The sequence below is a fragment of the Tamandua tetradactyla genome, chromosome 1 (assembly GCF_023851605.1).
Source record: "Tamandua tetradactyla isolate mTamTet1 chromosome 1, mTamTet1.pri, whole genome shotgun sequence".
Lineage (NCBI taxonomy): Eukaryota > Metazoa > Chordata > Mammalia > Pilosa > Myrmecophagidae > Tamandua > Tamandua tetradactyla.
Genome location: NC_135327.1, coordinates 100,252,637 through 100,271,260, shown reverse-complemented (window position 1 = coordinate 100,271,260; position 18,624 = coordinate 100,252,637). Strand labels below are relative to the sequence as shown.

The window sequence follows — 18,624 nt, the reverse complement described above, 5'->3', positions numbered from 1 at the left end:
AACGGCATTATTCACAACTGCCAAAAGATGGAAACAATCCAAGTATCCGACAACCAGTGAATGGATAAACAAAATGTGGCATATACACACAAGGGAATATTTTTCAGTCATAAAAAGGAATGAAGTTCTGATATATGCGACATGGGTGAACCTTGATGTCATATTGAATGAAATAAGTCAAACACAAAAGAATAAACATTATATGTTCCCACTGATATTTCGTAATTAGAATAAGAAAATTCATAGGGTCAAACCTAGAAATACAGGTTACTAGAGGCCAGGATGGGAGTAGGGAATGGTAAGTTAATGCTGAATTCATGCAGAATTTCTGTCTGCAGTGCTCAAAAGTTTTGGTAATGGATGGTGGTGATGGTAGGACAACAGTGTGAACAGTAAAGCACACCACTGACTTATATACTTGAATGTGATTAAGAGGAAACATTAAGTTGTATATATGTAACTAGAATAAAATTTTTAAAGAAATACATAGAACCAAATAACAGCAACAGTGAACTCTAATGTAAGTTTTGACAATAGTTAACGGTACAATTATAATATCCTTTTATTATTTGTTACAAATGTCCCACACTAATGCAAAGTATTAATATTTTCTGTATGATTCTTCTGTAAATGTACAAATGCTCTAACAAAAAAAATTTTAATAAAGATTTTTTTAAAAATTAATGAAAGGGAAAGGGAGACCTTCAGGGTTCAAGATGGTGGCTCAGGGAGGTATGTAATTTAGTTTGTCCCACAGAGCAGCTAAATAGCTAGGAACAGTACAGAACAATGGCTGGGGCCACATCAGTGACTGGACATGCAGCATACACCAGTCTGGACAAGCTGGACCAGCTATGATCCTACCCAGAACCGTGAGTATCCCAAGTCATGGATGGAGGCTGGTGCCCCTCCCCCACAGGCTGCTTCCCAGAGGGGAAAGGAAAGAGACTTTACTAGCAGCAAGAAGCTGAGCTCAACCAAGATCCAATTGTGGAATTTATTAACAAATTATGATTACTAAAAATAGACCCCCAGCTCACCAAACCTTGAGTAAAAGCTGAGGATGCTGGTTTCTGCCCCAGCACAAAAGGGGCAGGGCTGACAGGGAAAAAAATAAATAAATAAAAGGTTTTTTCCAGAATGGACAGCACAAAATACTTGAAAAGGTCTGAGCCCTGAAGGAAAGGAGAGGGCACAAAGGACCTGCAGACACAAAGAACTACGTACCAACTCAAGCCCTAGATTGTCAAACCCAAGGAACGGGTTTCCTGCTCTGAAAAGGACCTTTTTTTTTCTTTTCTTTTTTGCAGCTATGTTTCTACAGCTCGACTGCTTTTTGCATACAACCACAAGGCTTCTCAGGCTCCACCTGCCCCAGGCAAGGGCAGAATTAAGCTTGTCTGAGAGACAAAGAGGCTGTCAGATGGAAGGAAGTAATTCCCTGGACACTGCGCCTTTCCCAGGATAGTGGTGGGGCCCTGCTCAGGTGGAATCCCTCCCTCAAGGAATTCAGACCCCAGGGTCTGGAAAACTCAAGTGATTTAAGCCAGCCTACAACCTCTCCTTTGTCTCAACCACGTCCCAGCAGGGAGGGTCTGCTGAACTTAAAGGTACTACAGCACTTTATACTGGTGGGACTCCGCAGGCAGACAAGTGCCAGTACTGGGCAGGATAAGAAAACTCTCAATCTAGAGGTTTCATAGGAAAGTGTTTCAACCTGCTGGGTCTCATCCTCAGGAAAAACTGATGCAGTTGACTCTTTCCTTCTGAGAGGAGGCCAGTCTGGTCTCGGAAAATCTGACTGGGGGCTATAATACCTAAGAAGACCCTCCCCTAAGGGCACCACACAGGCAGGGCAAGAAATAAAAACACATTAACTGAAAAATTCTGATCTGTTAAACAAAACCTAAGCTAGAAGTCTAAAATAAGCTGAACTGAATGTCAAAGAACAGATAGACAACAAAGTCATCCAGCAAGATGATCCTAGGTTAAAAAAAAAAAAAAGTGAAAACAATTTCCAGAATAAACTAATTAAGGTAATTAAACGTCTAGATGTCAGCATAAAATACCAAATCATACTAGGAAAACTGAAGATATGGCCCAGTCAAAGGAACAAACCAACAATTCAAATGAAATACAGGAGTTGAAACAATTAATTCAGATGTTCAAACAGACATGGAAAATCTCATCAAAAAATCAAATCAGCCATACGACCCAGCAATACCATTGCTAGGTATCTACTCAAAGGACTTAAGGGCAAAGACACAAACGGACATTTGCACACCAATGTTTATAGCAGCATTATTTACAATTGCAAAGAGATGGAAACAGCCAAAATCTCCATCAACAGAAGAGTGGCTAAACAAACTCTGGTATATACATACGATGGAATATTATGCAGCTTTAAGACAAGATAAACTTATGAACCATGTAATAACATGGATGGACCTAGAGAATATTATGCTGAGTGAATCCAGCCAAAAACTAAAGGACAAATACTGTATGGTCCCACTGATGTGAACGGACATTCAAGAATAAACTTGAAATATGTCATTGGTAACAGAGTTCAGCAGGAGTTAGAAACAGGGTAAGACAATGGGTAATTGAAGCTGAAGGGATACAGACTGTGCAACAGGACTAGATACAAAAACTCAAAAATGGACAGCACAATAATACCTAATTGTAAAGTAATCATGTTAAAACACTGAATGAAGCTGCATCTGAGCTATAGGTTTTTGTTTTGTTTTGTTTTGATTTTACTATTATTACTTTTATTTTTTTCTCTATATTAACATTCTATATCTTTTTCGGTTATGTTGCTAGTTCTTCTAAACCAATGCAAATGTACTAAGAAATGATGATCATGCATCTATGTGATGATGTTAAGAATTAATGATTGCATGTGTAGAATGGTATGATCTCTAAATGTTGGGTTAATTTCTTTTTTTCTGTTAATTAAAAAAAAAAAAAGAGAAGGGATAATTGGAGATGAAGGGATACAGACTGTACAACGGGACTGGATATAAAAACTCAGAAATGGACAGCACAATACTACCCAATTGTAATGCAATTATGTTAAAACACTGAATGAAGCTGCATGTGAGGTATAGGTTTTTTGTTTTTGTTTTTTTTGTTTTTTTTTCTTTCTATTATTGTTTTAATTCTTATTCTGTTGTCTTTTTATTTCTTTTTCTAAATCGATGCAAATGTACTAAGAAATGATGAATATGCAACTATGTGATGTTATTAAGAATTACTGATTGTACATGTAGATTGGAATGATTTCTAATTGTTTTGTTAATTCTTTTTTTAATTAATAAAAAAAAATCAAATCAATGAATTGAGGGAGGATATAAAGAAGGCAAGGGACAAAGAAAAAGAAGAAATAGAAAGTCTGAAAAAACAAATTACAGAACTTATGGGAATGAAAGGCACAGAAGAAGAGATAAAAAAAACAATGAAACCTATGTTACATTTCAAGAGGCAGAAGATAGGATTAGTGAACTGGAGGATGGGACATCTGAAATCAACAAGCAAAAGAAAATATAGGGAAAAGAATGGAAAAATAAAAGCAGGGACTCAGAGAATTCAATGACAAAATAAAGTACATAAATATATATATTGTGGGTGTCCCAGAAGGAGAAGAGAAGGGAAAAGGAAGAGAAAAACTAATGGAGGAAATAATCCTGACATTTTCCCCACTCTTATGAAAAACTTAAAATTACAGATCCAAGAACTGTAGCGTATCCCAAACAGAATAGCTACAAATAGACACACTACAAGACACTTACTAATCAGAATGTCAAATGTCAAAGAGAAGTACAGAATTCTAAAAGAGCAAGAGAAAAGCAATCTATCACATACAAGGGAAGCCCAATAAGACTATGCATAGATTTCTCAGCAGAAACCATGGAGGTGAAAATACAGTGGGATGATAAATTTAAGATACTAAAAGAAAAACACTGCCAACCAAGAAATCTAGATCCAGCAAAACTGTCCTTCAAAAATGAGGGGGAGGGTGGCCCACAGTGGCTCAGAAGGCAGAGTCTGCCATGCCGGAGACCTGGGTTCAATTCCCGGTGCCTGCCCATCCAAAAATAAAAGAGGGGAAAATTAAAACATTTTCAGACAAAAAACAAAAAAACAAACAAACAAACAAACAAAAAACACTGAAAATTTGTGGCCAAGAGACTAGCTCTGCAAGAAATACTAAAGGGAGCACTAGAGACAGATAGGAAAAGACAGCAGAGAGAGGTGTGCAGAAGAGTGTAGAAATGAAGACTATCAGTAAAGGTAAAATGAAGAAAAATTAGATATAACATGTAAACTCCAAAGGACAAAATGGTAGAAGAAAATGCTGCCCTTACAGTAATAAACTCCCCAATCAAAAGTCACAGACTGGCAGAATGGATTAAAAAACAGGAACCATCTATATGCTGTCTACAAGAGACACATCTTAGACCCAAAGATAAACATAGGTGAGAGTGAAAGGTTGGGAAAAGAGATTTCATGCAAATAACATGAAAAGAGCAGGAGTAGCTATATTAATATCCAACAAATTAGACTTCCAATGTGAAACAATTAAAAAAGACAAAGAAGGACACTATGTATTAATAAAAGGAACAATTCAACAAGAAGACATAACAATCATAAATATTTATACACCAAGCCAGAGTGCTCCAAAATACATGAGGAAAACACTGAAAAGATAAATAGACACATCTACCATAATAGTTGGAGACTTCAATTTCCTGTTCTCATCAAGGGACAGAAAATCTAGAGAGGATCAATAATGAAACACAGAATTTGAATAATACAATAAATGAGGTAGACTTAACAGATACTTATAGAACACTACACCCCACAACAGCAGGATACACCTTTTTCTCAAGTGCTCATGGATCATTCTCAAGGATAGACCATATGCTGGGTCACAAAGCAAGCATCAATACATTTGAAAAGATTGAAATCATACAAAATATTTTCTCAGATCATAAAGGAATGAAGCTGGAAATCAATAACAGGCAGAGGGCCAAAAATTCACAAACATATGGAGGCTCAACACCACACCTGTAAACAACCAGTGGGTCAAGGAAGAAATTACAAGAGAAATCAGTAAATATCTTGAAGCAGATGAAAATCAAAATACAACATATCAACATTTATGGGATGCAGCAAAGGCAGTGCTAAGAAGGAAATTTATTGCCCTTTATTTGCCTCTGTCAAAAAAGAAGAGCAAGCAAAAAACAAGGAATTAACTGTTCACATGGAAAAACTACAGAAAGGAAACCAAACTAACAAAGCAAGCAAAAGAAAGAAATAACAAAGATTAGAGCAGAAATAAATGGAATTAAGAACATGAAAACAATCGAGAAAATCAACAAAAACAGAAATTGGTTCTATGAGAAAATCAATAAAATCGATGGACACTTAGCTAGCCAACAAAAAAAAGAGAGGATGCAAATGCAAATAAATAAAATTAAATATGGAAGAGAAGACATAACCACTGACCCCACAGAAATAAAGAAGGTAATGAGAGGATACTATGGACAACTTTCTGCTAATAAACAGACAATGTAGATGAAATGAATAACCTCCTAGAAAGGCATGAACAACCAAAACTGACTCAAGAAAAAACACACAATCTCAAACCAATCACAAGTAAAGAAATTGAACTAGTCATTAAGAGGCTCCCAAAATAGAAAAGTCCAGAACCAGGTGGCTTCACATGTGAATACTACCAAGCATTCAAGAAAGAATTAGTCTGGAGGTTATTCTTATGCATTAAGTAGATATCATCTTGTTATCCAAGATGTAATGGAGAGGCTGGAGGGAACTGTCTGAAAATGTAGAGCTGTGTTCCAGTAGCCATGTTTCTCAAGGATGATTGAATAATGATATAGCTATCATAATGTGACTGTGTGATTGTGAAAACCTTGTGTCTGATGCTCCTTTTATCTACCTTGTCAACAAACCAGTAGAACATATGGAATAAAAATAAGTAATAGGGGGAACAAATGTTAAAATAAATTTAGTTTGAAATGCTAGTGATAAATGAGGGTGAAGGGTAAGGGGTATGCTATGTATAATCTTTTTTTTCTGTTATTGTTTTATTTCTTTTTCTGTTGTCTTTTTATTTCTTTTTCTGAATTGATGCAAATGTTCTAAGAAATGATGAATATGCAACTATGTGATGATATTGAGAATTACTGAATATACATGTAGAACAGAATTTTTAAAAAAAAGAAAGAATTGTACCAATCCTGCTCAAATGCTTCAAAAAATTGAAGAGGGAAGGCATTCTATGAGGCCAACATCACCCTCACACCAAAGCCAGAAAAAGATATTTCAAGAAAAGAGAACTACAGACCAATCTCTCTAATGAAATAAATGCAAAAATCCGCAACAACACTCTTGCAAATTGAATCCAACACCACATTAAAGAAATACACCATCACCAAATAGGATTCATCCCATGTATGCAAGGATGGTTCAACATAAGAAAATCAATTGATGTAATATACCATATCAAGAAATCAAAGCAGAAAAACCACATGATCATCTTGACTGGTGCAGAAAAGGTATTTGACATTTGAAATGAAAACATTTCAAAGGATAGAAATAGAAGGGAACTTACTCAAAATGATAAAGGGAATATATGAAAAATCCACAGCTAACATTATCCTTAATGGGGAAAAACTGAAAACTTCACCCCTAAGATCAGGAATAAGACAAGGATGTCCACTGTCACCACTGTTATTCAACATTATGTTGGAAGCTCTAGCCAGAACAATTAGACAAGAAAAAGAAATATAAGGCATTAAAATTGGAAAGGAAGAAGTAAAACTCTCACTGTTTGCAGATGATATGATACTATATGTCAACAACCCTGAAAAACCACAGCAAAACTACTACAGCTAATAAATGAGTACAGCAAAGTGGCAGGTTACAAGGTCAACACTCAAAAATCTGTAGTGTTTCTACACACTAGTAATGAGCAATCTGGGGGAAATCAAGAAAAGAATTTCATTTACAATCATAACCTAAAGAATAAAATGTTTAGGAATAAATTTAACTAAGGTTACAAAAGACCTATTCAAAGAAAACTACAAGAAATTGCTAAAAGAAATCACAGAAGACCTAAATAAAAGGAAGGGCATACCATGTTCATGGATTGGAAGACTAAATATAATTAAGACATCAATTCTACCTAAACTGATCTATAGATTCAATGCAATACCAATAAAAATCCCAAAAACTTTCTTTTCAGAAACAGAAAAACCAATAACCAAATTTATCTGGAAGGGCAGGGTGCCCTAAATAGCTAAAAATATACTGAGAAAGAAAAATAAAGTCAGAGGTCTCACACTACTGACTTGAAGGCATATTACGAAGCTATAGTGGTCAAAACAGCATGGTACTGGCATAAAAGACTGATATACTGACCAATGGAATCGAACAGAATGTTCAGATATAGACCTTCTCATCTATGGACAACTGATCTTAGATAAAGCAGTCAAGCCCGGGTGATTCAAGTCACCCGGGACAGAACAGTCTCTTCAACAAATGGTGCCTGGAGAACTGGATATCCATATGCAAAAGAATGAAAGAGGATCCATATCTCATATCCTATAAAAAATTAACTCAAAATGGATCAAAGAGCTAAACATTAGATCTAAGACCATAAAACTTTTAGAAGAAAACGTAGGGAAATATCTTATAAATCTTACAATAGGAGGCAGTTTCCTAGATCTTACACCCAAAGCACGAGCATTGAAGAAAGAAATAGATAAATAGGAATTCCTCAAAATTAAACACTTCTGTGTATCAAAGAACTTTGTCAAGAAAGTAAAAAGACAGCACACACAATGGGAGACAATATTTGGAAATGACATATCAGATAAAGGTCTAGTATCCAGAATATTTAAAGAGACTGCTCAACTCAACAACAAAAAGACAAACAACCCAATTATAAAATGGACAAAAGACATGAACAGATGCTTCTCAGAAGAGGAAATACAAATGGCCAAAAGGCACAGGAAAAGATGCTTAACTTCCCTGGTTATTAAGGAAACACAAATCAAAACCACAATGAGATATCATCTCACACCTGCTAGTATGGCCATTATCAATAAAAAAAAAAAAAAAAGACAAGTGCTGGAGAGGATGTGGAGAAAGAGACACACATCCACTGTTTTGGGGAGTGTAAAATGGTACAACCACTGTGGAAGGCAGTTTGGAGGTTTCGCAGGAAGCTAAGTATAGAATTACCATATAATCCAGCAATACCATTGCTAGATATCTATTCCCAGGACATGAGGGCAAGAACATAAACAGACATTTGCACACCAATGTTTATAGCAGCATTATTTACAATTGCCAAGAGACAGAAACAGCCCAAATGTCTATCAACAAACAGGCAGCTAAACAAGCTGCGGTAGATACATATGATGGAATATTATACAGCTTTGAGACAAAATAAAGGCATGAAGCATGTAACAACATAGATGGACCTTGAAGACATAATGCTGAGTGAGATTTGCTCAAAACAAAAGGACAAATACTGTATGGTCTCACTGATATGAACTAACATTAATGAATGAACTTGGAGAATTTCAGTTAAGAACAGAGGCCATCAAGAGATAGAAACAGGATAGATTTTGGGTAATTGGAGCTGAAGGGATACAGACTGTGCAACAGGACTGATTGGAAAAATTGAGAAATGGATAGCACAGTTCTACCTAATCGTAGCACATTAATGTTAGTACAATGAATGAGGCTGAATGTGAGAATGATAGAGGGAGGAGACCTAGGGGCACAAATGAAACCAGAAGGAAAGATAAATGATAAAGACTGAGATGGTATAATCTAGGAGTGCCTAGAGTGTACAATGATAGTGACTAAATATATAAATTAAAAAATGTTTTTGCATGAGGAAGAACAAAGGAATGTCAATATTTCAGGGTGTTGAAAATAGATGGTCATTCATATTTTAAAACTTTAACTTATGTGTGATACTAAACCAAAAAATGTTTATTTGGTCAAAACATGTATTTTGACTAGTGCATTCCCTAATATAACTTATATGGACAGTTTAATTGAACATCTTAAGTGCATGGAACCTTGAATAGAGTATGAAGTTTTGTAGGTTTGTCCAGAGTGATGTCCTAATAAATACCAGAGTAATTTGAACATTGAATAAAAAATTATTTGCAAAGTCCCCTTGGGGGAATGGAGAGAAAGAGGGAAAAATTCAACTTCCCCATTTGAAGAATTCCTGATATTCTCACAAGCAGTGGGGACAACCAAATCAAAATTTGGCCCTCAATCTTGGGGTCTGCCCCTATCAAACTTATCCCTGCAAAGGATAGGCTAAGCCTACTTAAAATTATGCCTAAGTGCCACCCCCAGAGAACCTCTTTTGTTGCTCAGATGTGGCTTCTCTCTCAGCTGACACGGCAAGCACACTCACGGCCCTCCCCCAACCGTGTGGGACATGACTCCCAGGGGTACAAACCTCCCTGGCATCATGGGACAGAAATCCTAGAATGAGCTGGAATTCAGCATCAAGGGATTGGGAAAACCTTCTCAACCGAAAGGGGGAAGAGAAAAATGAGACAAAATAAAGTGTCAGGGATTGAGAGATTTCAGAGTCAAGAGGTTATTCGTACGCATTTTACAGATATCCCCTTTTTAATGTGTATTAGAGAGGCTAGAGGGAAGTGTCTGTAACTGTTGAGCTGTGTTCCAGTAGCCATGTTTCTTGACAATGAGTGTACAACGATATAGCTTTTGCTATTTGACTATGTGATTGTGAAAATCTTGTGTCTGATGCTCCTTTTATCTACAATATTGACAGGTGAGTAAAAAAATATGGATTAAAAATAAATAATGGGGGAACAAATGTTAAAACAAATTGAGGAGACTGAAATTCTAGTGAGCAATGAAAGTGAATGGTAAGGGGTATAGAAAAAAATAGGGGGGACAAAGGTTAAAATCTATTGAGTAGATGGAAATACTAGTGGTCAATGAGAGAGAGGGGTAAGGGGCATGGTATGTGTGAGTTTTTTCTTTTTTTTTTATTTCTTTTTCTGGAGTGATGCAAATGTTCTAAAAAATGATCATGGTGATAAATATACTACTATGTGATGATATTGTGAGCCAGTGATTGTACACCATACATGGAATGTTTGTATGTTAAGAATGTTCATGTTTGTATATTATTCTGGTTTGATAATACAAAGTAAATTAAATTTTAAAAAATTAATGAAAGGACAAATACATGAACATCAAAGAGTCAATCATATAAGTGAAGCCTTTTTGGACCTTTCAGCCCATTTAGTTAATGACCTTAAAAGACAGCCTGTGGAACTGAACCAACCACCTAAGCAGACCCAAAGAATCATGAGAAAGCATACGTTGTCGTTGTTTCGAGCCACTAAGTTTCGCAGTGATTTGTTATATAGCAAAAACAACTGAAATGCCACAATCTCAATAGATTCAACTAAGTAATAACATCAAATATTCTAAGAACATAGGTCTCTTTCAGCTTATAGTTATAATCAAAGAATTGACAATAATTTCAAATTGTTTCCTAATTAAGTTAAGAGGTCTCAGGATAGTTCTCAAACATATGTGCATTTCATGTGCTATATGTCCCCCTTTAGGGCAATAAAATTCATGGACTATATTAATATTTATAACAGTAATTATTTACCAATACGGAATGCTTGCCAAACAGCAATTTCAGACCTTGATAAATTACAGCCTCAATTTTAATAGAGGGCCAAAAACTATGCTTGCCATCAGCCTTCAAGCAAAATCCTGGCAGTCCAAGCTAATTTGGAAGCAGTACTTACGGGGCAAAGATGCCAAGTAGGAGCACCATTCCTACTCCTTGGTCACTGCTACCACACTGCCACCTCCTGTCTCATGACTCTGGAAGCTTGAATCAGAGACAACAGTCGATAAAAGAAACTTGGCTAAGAATAGCACAGCTAACTTCTTGTCTTTCCGCCTTTCTCCTTCCTCCCAACCAACCAACTGCCAGAGCTACTGAATGGATAATTCATACCTCTCAAAAATTAGTTACTCCTAGAAAAATTACTGTTTGAATGCTGCTAAAGAGAATTACAATGAAATCACTTCACACATATGAATGTGGCTCAGTAACTTCTCTTTCATACAAAACTCCAGTCCTATAACGACTTATTAACTGCAGTGGTGTGGCTCATTAAAGGATTTCAAACCACCGTAAAAAGCATTTCCTGGGGTGAGCCACGGTGGCTTAGCAGATAGAGTCCTCACCTGCCATGATGGAGACCCTAGTTCAATTTCCAGTGCTGCCCATGCAAAAAAAAAAAAAAAAAAAACATTTCCCCTAACTAATGGGCCAGAAGAGGTAGACATGCAAAGGCAACTCAACTTATAATACTACAAAAGACACTGAAGTCAAGTTGCTTATAGGGAATAACCCAGATCTCTGTACTACCTACCAAAAGATAGCTTTCTGCTCTAGGTGATAACCCATTTACTTCAAGCAGAACGGCAAAACCTCATAACAAAACATGCCCCTTGTAGTTTATTATAATAGGATTTTGCCTAAACAGACAAGGTAAGTGACAACACACTTCCAAGGAAAGCCAGAAACAGAAGTCAAGATTCTCAATTCCCACTGACTTTGGCTCCAGGCAGATGCATGTTTCCATAACATCTTCCTCCAGGTTACTGGGGACAGCAACGCGGTAGAAGCTACTTACCAACATTAATTCCTTTTCTTAAAAAATTTAATAAGTTCAAAGTAAAAATCCTCAAGCATGCCTCTCTCAAACAATATCAAGAAAATGAGAGGAAATTAAGAAAAAGTTTCCTGTCTAAAATCACTTAAGTCATGCATTACTGACCTTAAACTGAGCACTCCAAAGATAACCCTGCTTATGCTTCTTTGACTTTCAGTCATGCAAGTTTCCAAGCACTCAGAATGTAAGTCTCTGCATGTGTGAGAAATCTCCCTCATTCACAAGACTCACCTGTGACACACTGATAAGAAAGGAGCAACACAGCTATTCATATCGGTGTTTAAATATTTAGCATTAGAACCTTAAAGTCTTTCCATCCAGGGGAGGGGACAAGGGAGCAGTCACAGGTCCTGCCTAAAAAGCTGGCCATGGTTACCATTCTACTCTAAACTTGACAGCTATTAAAATGCAACACTAGTCTTTAAATGGCCACTTAAAGATATATATTAAAATCACAGGGACTTTTACTCATGTTCCATGCAATTTACATGTAAAAAGTAAGGTTTTAACATGGAAATAACAGGTCACTTAATTTGTATTTAAGGAAACAAAATACAAGGGCTTTAAGCTTAAACAACCACAGGCTATTTTAGAGGTGTCTGGCTGGAAAACTACTAATATAATGCCCTTATTAGGTTTTATCCTTTTTTCCAAACATATCTTAGCTACAAATAATCCTAATCAATTTTAACTGCTAAATCTTAACGCTTAAGAAAAACAAATAAGCTGTTAAGAAAAACTGAAGAAAATACAAAAAATTATTTTCATAGTTTAAAAAAGTTACAGAGAAAGAATTAAAACCACCATCCTCTCAATTCCCCAATGTCAGTGACTTTTACTCTCTCCTATGTCCAACGACCACAATATAACATAAAAAGACATCAGCATCATTTACATAATCACATGGAGGCACATATCACATGGAGGCACATACAAGGTACCAGAGGCTTTCCCAATCAAACTCAACCACAGCCTTTCAAAAGCCACAGCTCTTTTCACACCCACCCTTACCCTCGGGGTGGGGGTGGGGGGTTCCTTAAGCCTACATCTTGGAGTGAAGCCAATTATTCACGTGGTACATCTTTTGTATTTATAATAGAAAGCAACCGTATCAAATTAATCTTTGATAACCATATTGGTAAAGATTACCAACGCAATCTTCTCTTCAATTGGAATATAGAAGACCTCAAGCTCTGCAGAGAACTGCTATACTCTTCCCCCAACTGAGGGGTATCTGAATGCAGAAAAGCAACATTCCTTCCACATTCTCTTGAGACTCTGGTAATCAAGAGCTAAGCTCAGTCTGAACCAAACTCAACAATGCCCCTTCCTGAAAGATCCCGCCCAACTCTGCTAGCAGCAAGAGCTAGACCAGCCAGCCTGCCAAGCATCCAATTGCCTCCTGGGCCTTTCCCCCTGTGTAGTTGCTGCAAGTCCATTCATCCATCTCAGAATGCTGTCATGAGATTTCTCCAGCACCGGGTGTGAAACATGACTTGCCCAGAAGGTAAAAGGTGATTGCTGCGCCTGCAGGTGTGCCTGCCTCCCAAACCCAAGGAAGAAGGGTGGAATGCAATAACTGCTAGGCATAAAAATCTCCACACTGAAGTCCAACAGGCTCACTTGACAGGACTGGTCTGCAATGTTCAACTCACTGTTATGGCAACCTTGACCAGTACCACCTCTTGACTTTCCCATAGGTACCTTTCTCAGAGTACCTTCAATCTCTCTCCCAGAGCCTCTGCAGACAGTGGAACAGTCCAGATGAGCAGTTCCAGGTTCAGTTAAAACAGAATTTTAATACAGTAAATCTCCCTGGAGAAAGAAGGCTGTACTTTCGTTATCCATCTTAATACCCACAAACTTACTTGTTTCTCTCAAATCAGGAACAGGTTGTTTCTAATGTACTCATTCGTTTACTTTGCTAGAAAGAGTAAAACCCATCATTTAACATCCTGAGCATTTTAATGCTAGTGAAACTCAGCTAGAAAATGTAGTCTACATTGTTAATAAACCTAAGAAGCATCCATTGATAAATACTTTGCTGCTGGTGGCAATATTTTACCTTATGTGTATTCCTAAAGAGGAACTCTTGTTGGCTATAAGTAACAAGTAGCTAAAGCATGTTTTTAGGCTGGGGAAAAAAGCCTTTAACACTAAAACAGGAAGGTGTTAGCAGAGAATGTTTTAATTTAATTCCCTACACATGTGTAGAAATTCACACCAGGTTGGAAAGAAAAACAAGGAGGGTAAAACAAAGTAATCTACATTTAAATGTAAGTCAATAAATTGTATCTGAAACAAGACATTTAATGTTTAAATGTAGAAGCTCTCTCAAACATTAAAAAGCCAGTCCAATACAATCATATTTTATTCAACATTTGAAGAAAATTAAGATATGCTAGCACAACAGGAAACCAATCAGAATTTGCAAATTGTGTTTACATTTTTTTCTAGGTAATCAATTTATGGACAATGCTTTTTAAAAACTCTTTTTTGAGGAAATATGACCTCTCCCTTAATTTTTTAATTCTTATTAAACTGAGCTCAATTTAGATACTGTTTAGCACCCATCCTATTATTTTAGAAGTTTCTTCTAAAAAAGAATTACATGCTATTATACAAAATAACATGACCCCTTCCAAAATTCCCAACTAGAACTAAATCAGGTTCCACAAATCCTTACGAAAATTAAGTACATAAACAAAAGAAACCCACAAAAATCCAACCAAGCTCCCTAGCAAAAACATTACTTATGAAAATGCTTTTCCTGTAAGAGTTCAATCTCTCTGGAAACACACAGGTATATAGATAACATCTTCAGTAACCATCTATCTCTTCAGAGCACCAGGGAAAAGCATAGCAACCCCTCCTGCCCTCCAATGCACACAAACCCCTGGCTATCAATAACTAACCAGGTACTTTCTGCAGCTCTCCTTTAACTTGGAGGTAACTGCTTGGCTCCGGTTGGGAATGAGAAGCAGGAGGCTGAAAGACAGAAACCGTAACACCACCTTGGAAAACCCAGGAAACCACAGGCCAACCCCAGGGCCACTGGGAGAATACTGCACCTTTCCAGTTAGTTACACAGCTGGGATCTGGTCTGCTCTTGAGAAAGGAGCCATTTCTCCCAAATACTCCAAAGGCTAAAACAAAGTCTCCAAACACTGTAAATTGGCACACTACACGTTCTCGAAAAGAATTCCCCGGCTTTTAGGTAGAGCAAACGTTTGATCTTCACGATCTCTTCGTGGTTATTTGCAAGCAAAATTATCAATAAAAAAGGAAATCAGGAAACAAGGGCAGTGTTTGCAGAAACCTGTACAACTCTGGCGTGAAATCGCTTCTGAGCTGGAGAAGCTCAGGCTTTCACTCACGTGTTCCAAACCCGGCTGGCGAGCTAACAGAGAAAAAGCAAATTCCTCTTCCCGCAGACGTGTAGACGGCCTCCCAGACTCAACGCTGCCAACTCCGGCCACCTCCGCCAACACCCGCGCGTTTCTGCAGCTGCTATGCCTATGCTATAGACATCAGAGTCATTCACTGATTCCTAAATTCTGCAGGTTCCCAAAAAACTCCCCCTGGAGTCTTTCATTTCCCGTGGTAGCAATCTGGCCTGCTCTGGATAACACTTAGCTGTGAGAGCTTCCTTGAAAGATTTCTATACTCAATAACAATAGTTCAGTTGCAGGGGATAGAGACAACCCCTCTATTTCCTCGCAGCATTACACTTAGACACACACAGAGACACACACACACACACACACAACCGCAAGGGAAAAAAAGACGAAAAACACCAAACCATACAGCAGCCCGATGAATATAAAAAGTTGTTTTCAGCTGTGTGGCGAGTCTTTCCTTCCAATAACGAATGAGACCAGAATTTAAAAAAACAAAAAAACAAAAAACTCACCTTTGTCTTTTGGGGACCGAGTGTTCAACTTCTATGAGTTTCCCATGCAGTTCCACTTTACCTGCAGATACACAAGCGGTGGGAGACGGTTGCTCGCCGAGCCCGAGGGACTAGCACCGCCTGCACCGCGACGAGTGGCCCTAGAGCCCAAATGACCGCAAGCCCGAGAGCCGCTGGGAAGCTGGAAACAGCGCGTGTGGGAAGCTGACCACCCCCTAGTTGTGTTGTTTTGTTTAATTTACAGATGAGTGGGGAGGGGGCATTAACCGGACGTGCCAACACTTAGACATTTTTTACCCCACCGCCCAGGCCTCCCCCGCCCACTCAAGGAGGTCACCCAACCCCACAACACCCACAAGATGGACGCTGCTCCTCTTCCCATCTCCCAAGACGCTCCTGTATGACAAGCTCGGGACCGGGGGGGGGGGGGGGGGGGGTGTCAATTCCATAGGCTTTCTTTGGGGGGTGGGGGGTCGGGCCCTTCTCCCAAGTTCCTTCTCAGGCCCGCCGGGAACACTTGGCTGTGGGGTTCGGGAGGACGAGGAGTGGCGGGAAAGGTTCGGGGGCCGCAGGATAGAAGAGCGAACTTGCATCTCAGTCTAGAACGAACATCGCGCCTACGACAGCGTGCTTGCTGCATCCAGACCAAGCCGATCAAGGGGAAAGCGAAAGGCACCGGGCTCCCAGGGGGGCCCCTACGCAGCCTTCCTCATTCAGTGTCCCGCCCCAGCCCGCCGCCGGGCCACGCACGGTCTCCCGCCCTCGGCTGGCGTGACCGGCGCGCCGCCACCTCCCGCAGGCCGCAGCCCCGCGCCGCTGCAGTGGGGGTGTTCCCCCCCTGGCCACAGCACGCCGCTCCCGCCCACCTGCCCCTCTACTTCGTCGGACAGGGTGAGGTTGAAAATGGAAACCAGGTCGCACCCCTCCTCCCGCAGGGTCGAGAGGAAGCGCGGGGTAGCTTGTGCAGAGCTCCAGCGCTGCGGCCTCGCTCCGCAGCAGGGTCGAGGCCCCTTTCCTTTCTCCCACGGGCAGGCTCTGAGGCGAGCAAGGGGTGCGGACAGCGAATCCAGCGCCATAAAAAACGACCGGAGGAAGGAAGAAGCAGGCGTTCGCACTCGGCCCCCAAGGCCCGGCACGCCCGAGTCTGGAGAACGCGTCTGGGCCGGGCGGGGCGCGCTGGGAGCGCTGAAGGGGGTGCAGTGCTGGCGGCCGGGCGCCCCCACCCCGCTCACGAACTCCACAACCAGCCCCCGCACCGCTCCTAGCCCCGGCCGGGGCTTTCTTGACAGCGTGTTGCCCTGCACCGGGCAAATGCCAGGTAGCGAGGAGAGCAAGCCGCAGCAGGGAGCGGAGTTGGAGCCCAATCTTAAGAAAGCCCCACGCATGTGGGCGCTCGGGCCTCACCCCCTCGACCGTGCGCTCCCAGCCCTCGCTGGGCCTGGGCCCGGGCGTAGACGCCCCGGCAGCAGCCGCGGGCCTGGCTCCGAGCACCGACCCCGGCGGGCCCGGGCCCGCAGAGCAGAACTGGGGGCAGGCGCCCCTGCAAGGCCAAGCCAGGGCCGCGGTCAGGGCCCACCTGAAAGCGTCTCGATGGCCTTGAGGGCCCAGCTCTCGTCAGGGCAGTCCACGAACGCGTAGCCTGTCTTCACCAGGAAGGGTCCCGACACCGGAATCTTGGCGTCCTTGAAGATAGTTTCTAGGTCCGAGGGGACGGTGTTCTCGCTGAGGCTTCCGATATACAGTTTGTTCATTGTGAAGATTGATTGTTTAAAAAAATGAAGAGAAAAACGAAAAATTAAAACCACCCACGGCGATGGATGGATCCGGCGGGTTTTGTTCTTCTCGTATTCTCGCCTTTAAAATACACAAACACTGTAAAAACCAAGGCCAAGAACGAGGAGCGAAAAATCAGATCCGAAGGTTCTTGTTTCTCCTTTACTAGGTATTAAAAAAAAAAAAAGAAAAAAGAAAAAGCCTTGCTACCAACCCATACGTATCGACGAGTCTTTCCTAACTCTAAAGAGGAGGCGGGATTAGCGAGAGAAGGGAGGAGGGGTGGGGGGAAACTACTTTTTGTCTCTTCCTCCCCAACCCTTTTGGCTTCGGCCAGCGGACTGTGAAAATATCACACTACGTGAGGGTAAGCGCCGCCTCCCCATAAAAAACCCAGAAGGGTGACTGGCAGGAGGGAGGGGAGAGGAGGGGGGGAGGAAGGAGCTGGAGGCGGAAAAAATCCGCTCCGAGTGTCCGGCTTTTTGAATGAGCCACGTGTTCAAACTACAAATCAACGTCTCACGTGAGGAATCCCAGCGCCTCAATTAGAGTGGGTTTCGGGGGAAAAAAAAAGAGAGGGGGGAGGGGAAACGAGATTAAGCGAAAAGACCCTGAGAAGGGGGAGGAGGAAGAGGGAAAAAATGCTAAAGGAGCTGCAGCCGGGGCGCGGTGGGGAGCGGGTTGTCATTGCCCGAGTTTAGAAAGGGTTATCTGATCGGGGCGGTTCCTAGGGGGAGGGGGACGGCCGGATATTTTTTTTTTAAGAAGGAAAGCGGTGGGAGTGCTAACTAGGCGATTCCTCGGCTCTAACTTGCAGAGTTTTGATCATTCGATTTTCTAAAATAGGAAATTAACAAAAGCAAAGAGTCACAATCCCGAACTCGCCTTGTGGCCTTGATGACGGTGTGAGTGAAACCTCGGCCAAGCAGCCAGCGCCTTTCCAGGGCTGGTGGGGGTGGGGGTGGGGTGGGTGGGGAAGGGGGAGACTGGCAGGAACGCCCCACTGTCTCCAGCCTTGCCGGGACGGGGCTCCGGGGAAGTGGGGGCGCGGGCGGCGGGGCGGTGGGGGATGGGAGCCCGCGGCGTCCAGGGCGGGCGTCTGGGCGACCCCTCCTCCGCCTCTGCCGGCGGGCGCTCGCG

The 18,624-nt window shown here is 41.0% G+C and overlaps 1 protein-coding gene across 2 annotated transcripts in view; it reads right to left on the bottom strand.

Annotated features, from left to right (window-relative positions):
* IGF2BP3 (insulin like growth factor 2 mRNA binding protein 3) overlaps positions 1-17,806 on the bottom strand; it is a 194,542-nt gene extending 176,736 nt beyond the window's left edge. For both annotated transcript variants that reach the window (XM_077121756.1, XM_077121766.1), the window contains exons 1-2: positions 17,288-17,806; positions 15,712-15,772 (exon numbers count right to left, since the gene is read on the bottom strand). In XM_077121756.1, coding sequence (XP_076977871.1) covers positions 15,712-15,772; positions 17,288-17,462 — 236 coding nt within the window. In that variant the 5' untranslated portion in view covers positions 17,463-17,806. The remainder of the gene's footprint in view (positions 1-15,711; positions 15,773-17,287) is intronic.
* Between the last annotated feature and the right edge of the window lie 818 nt (positions 17,807-18,624).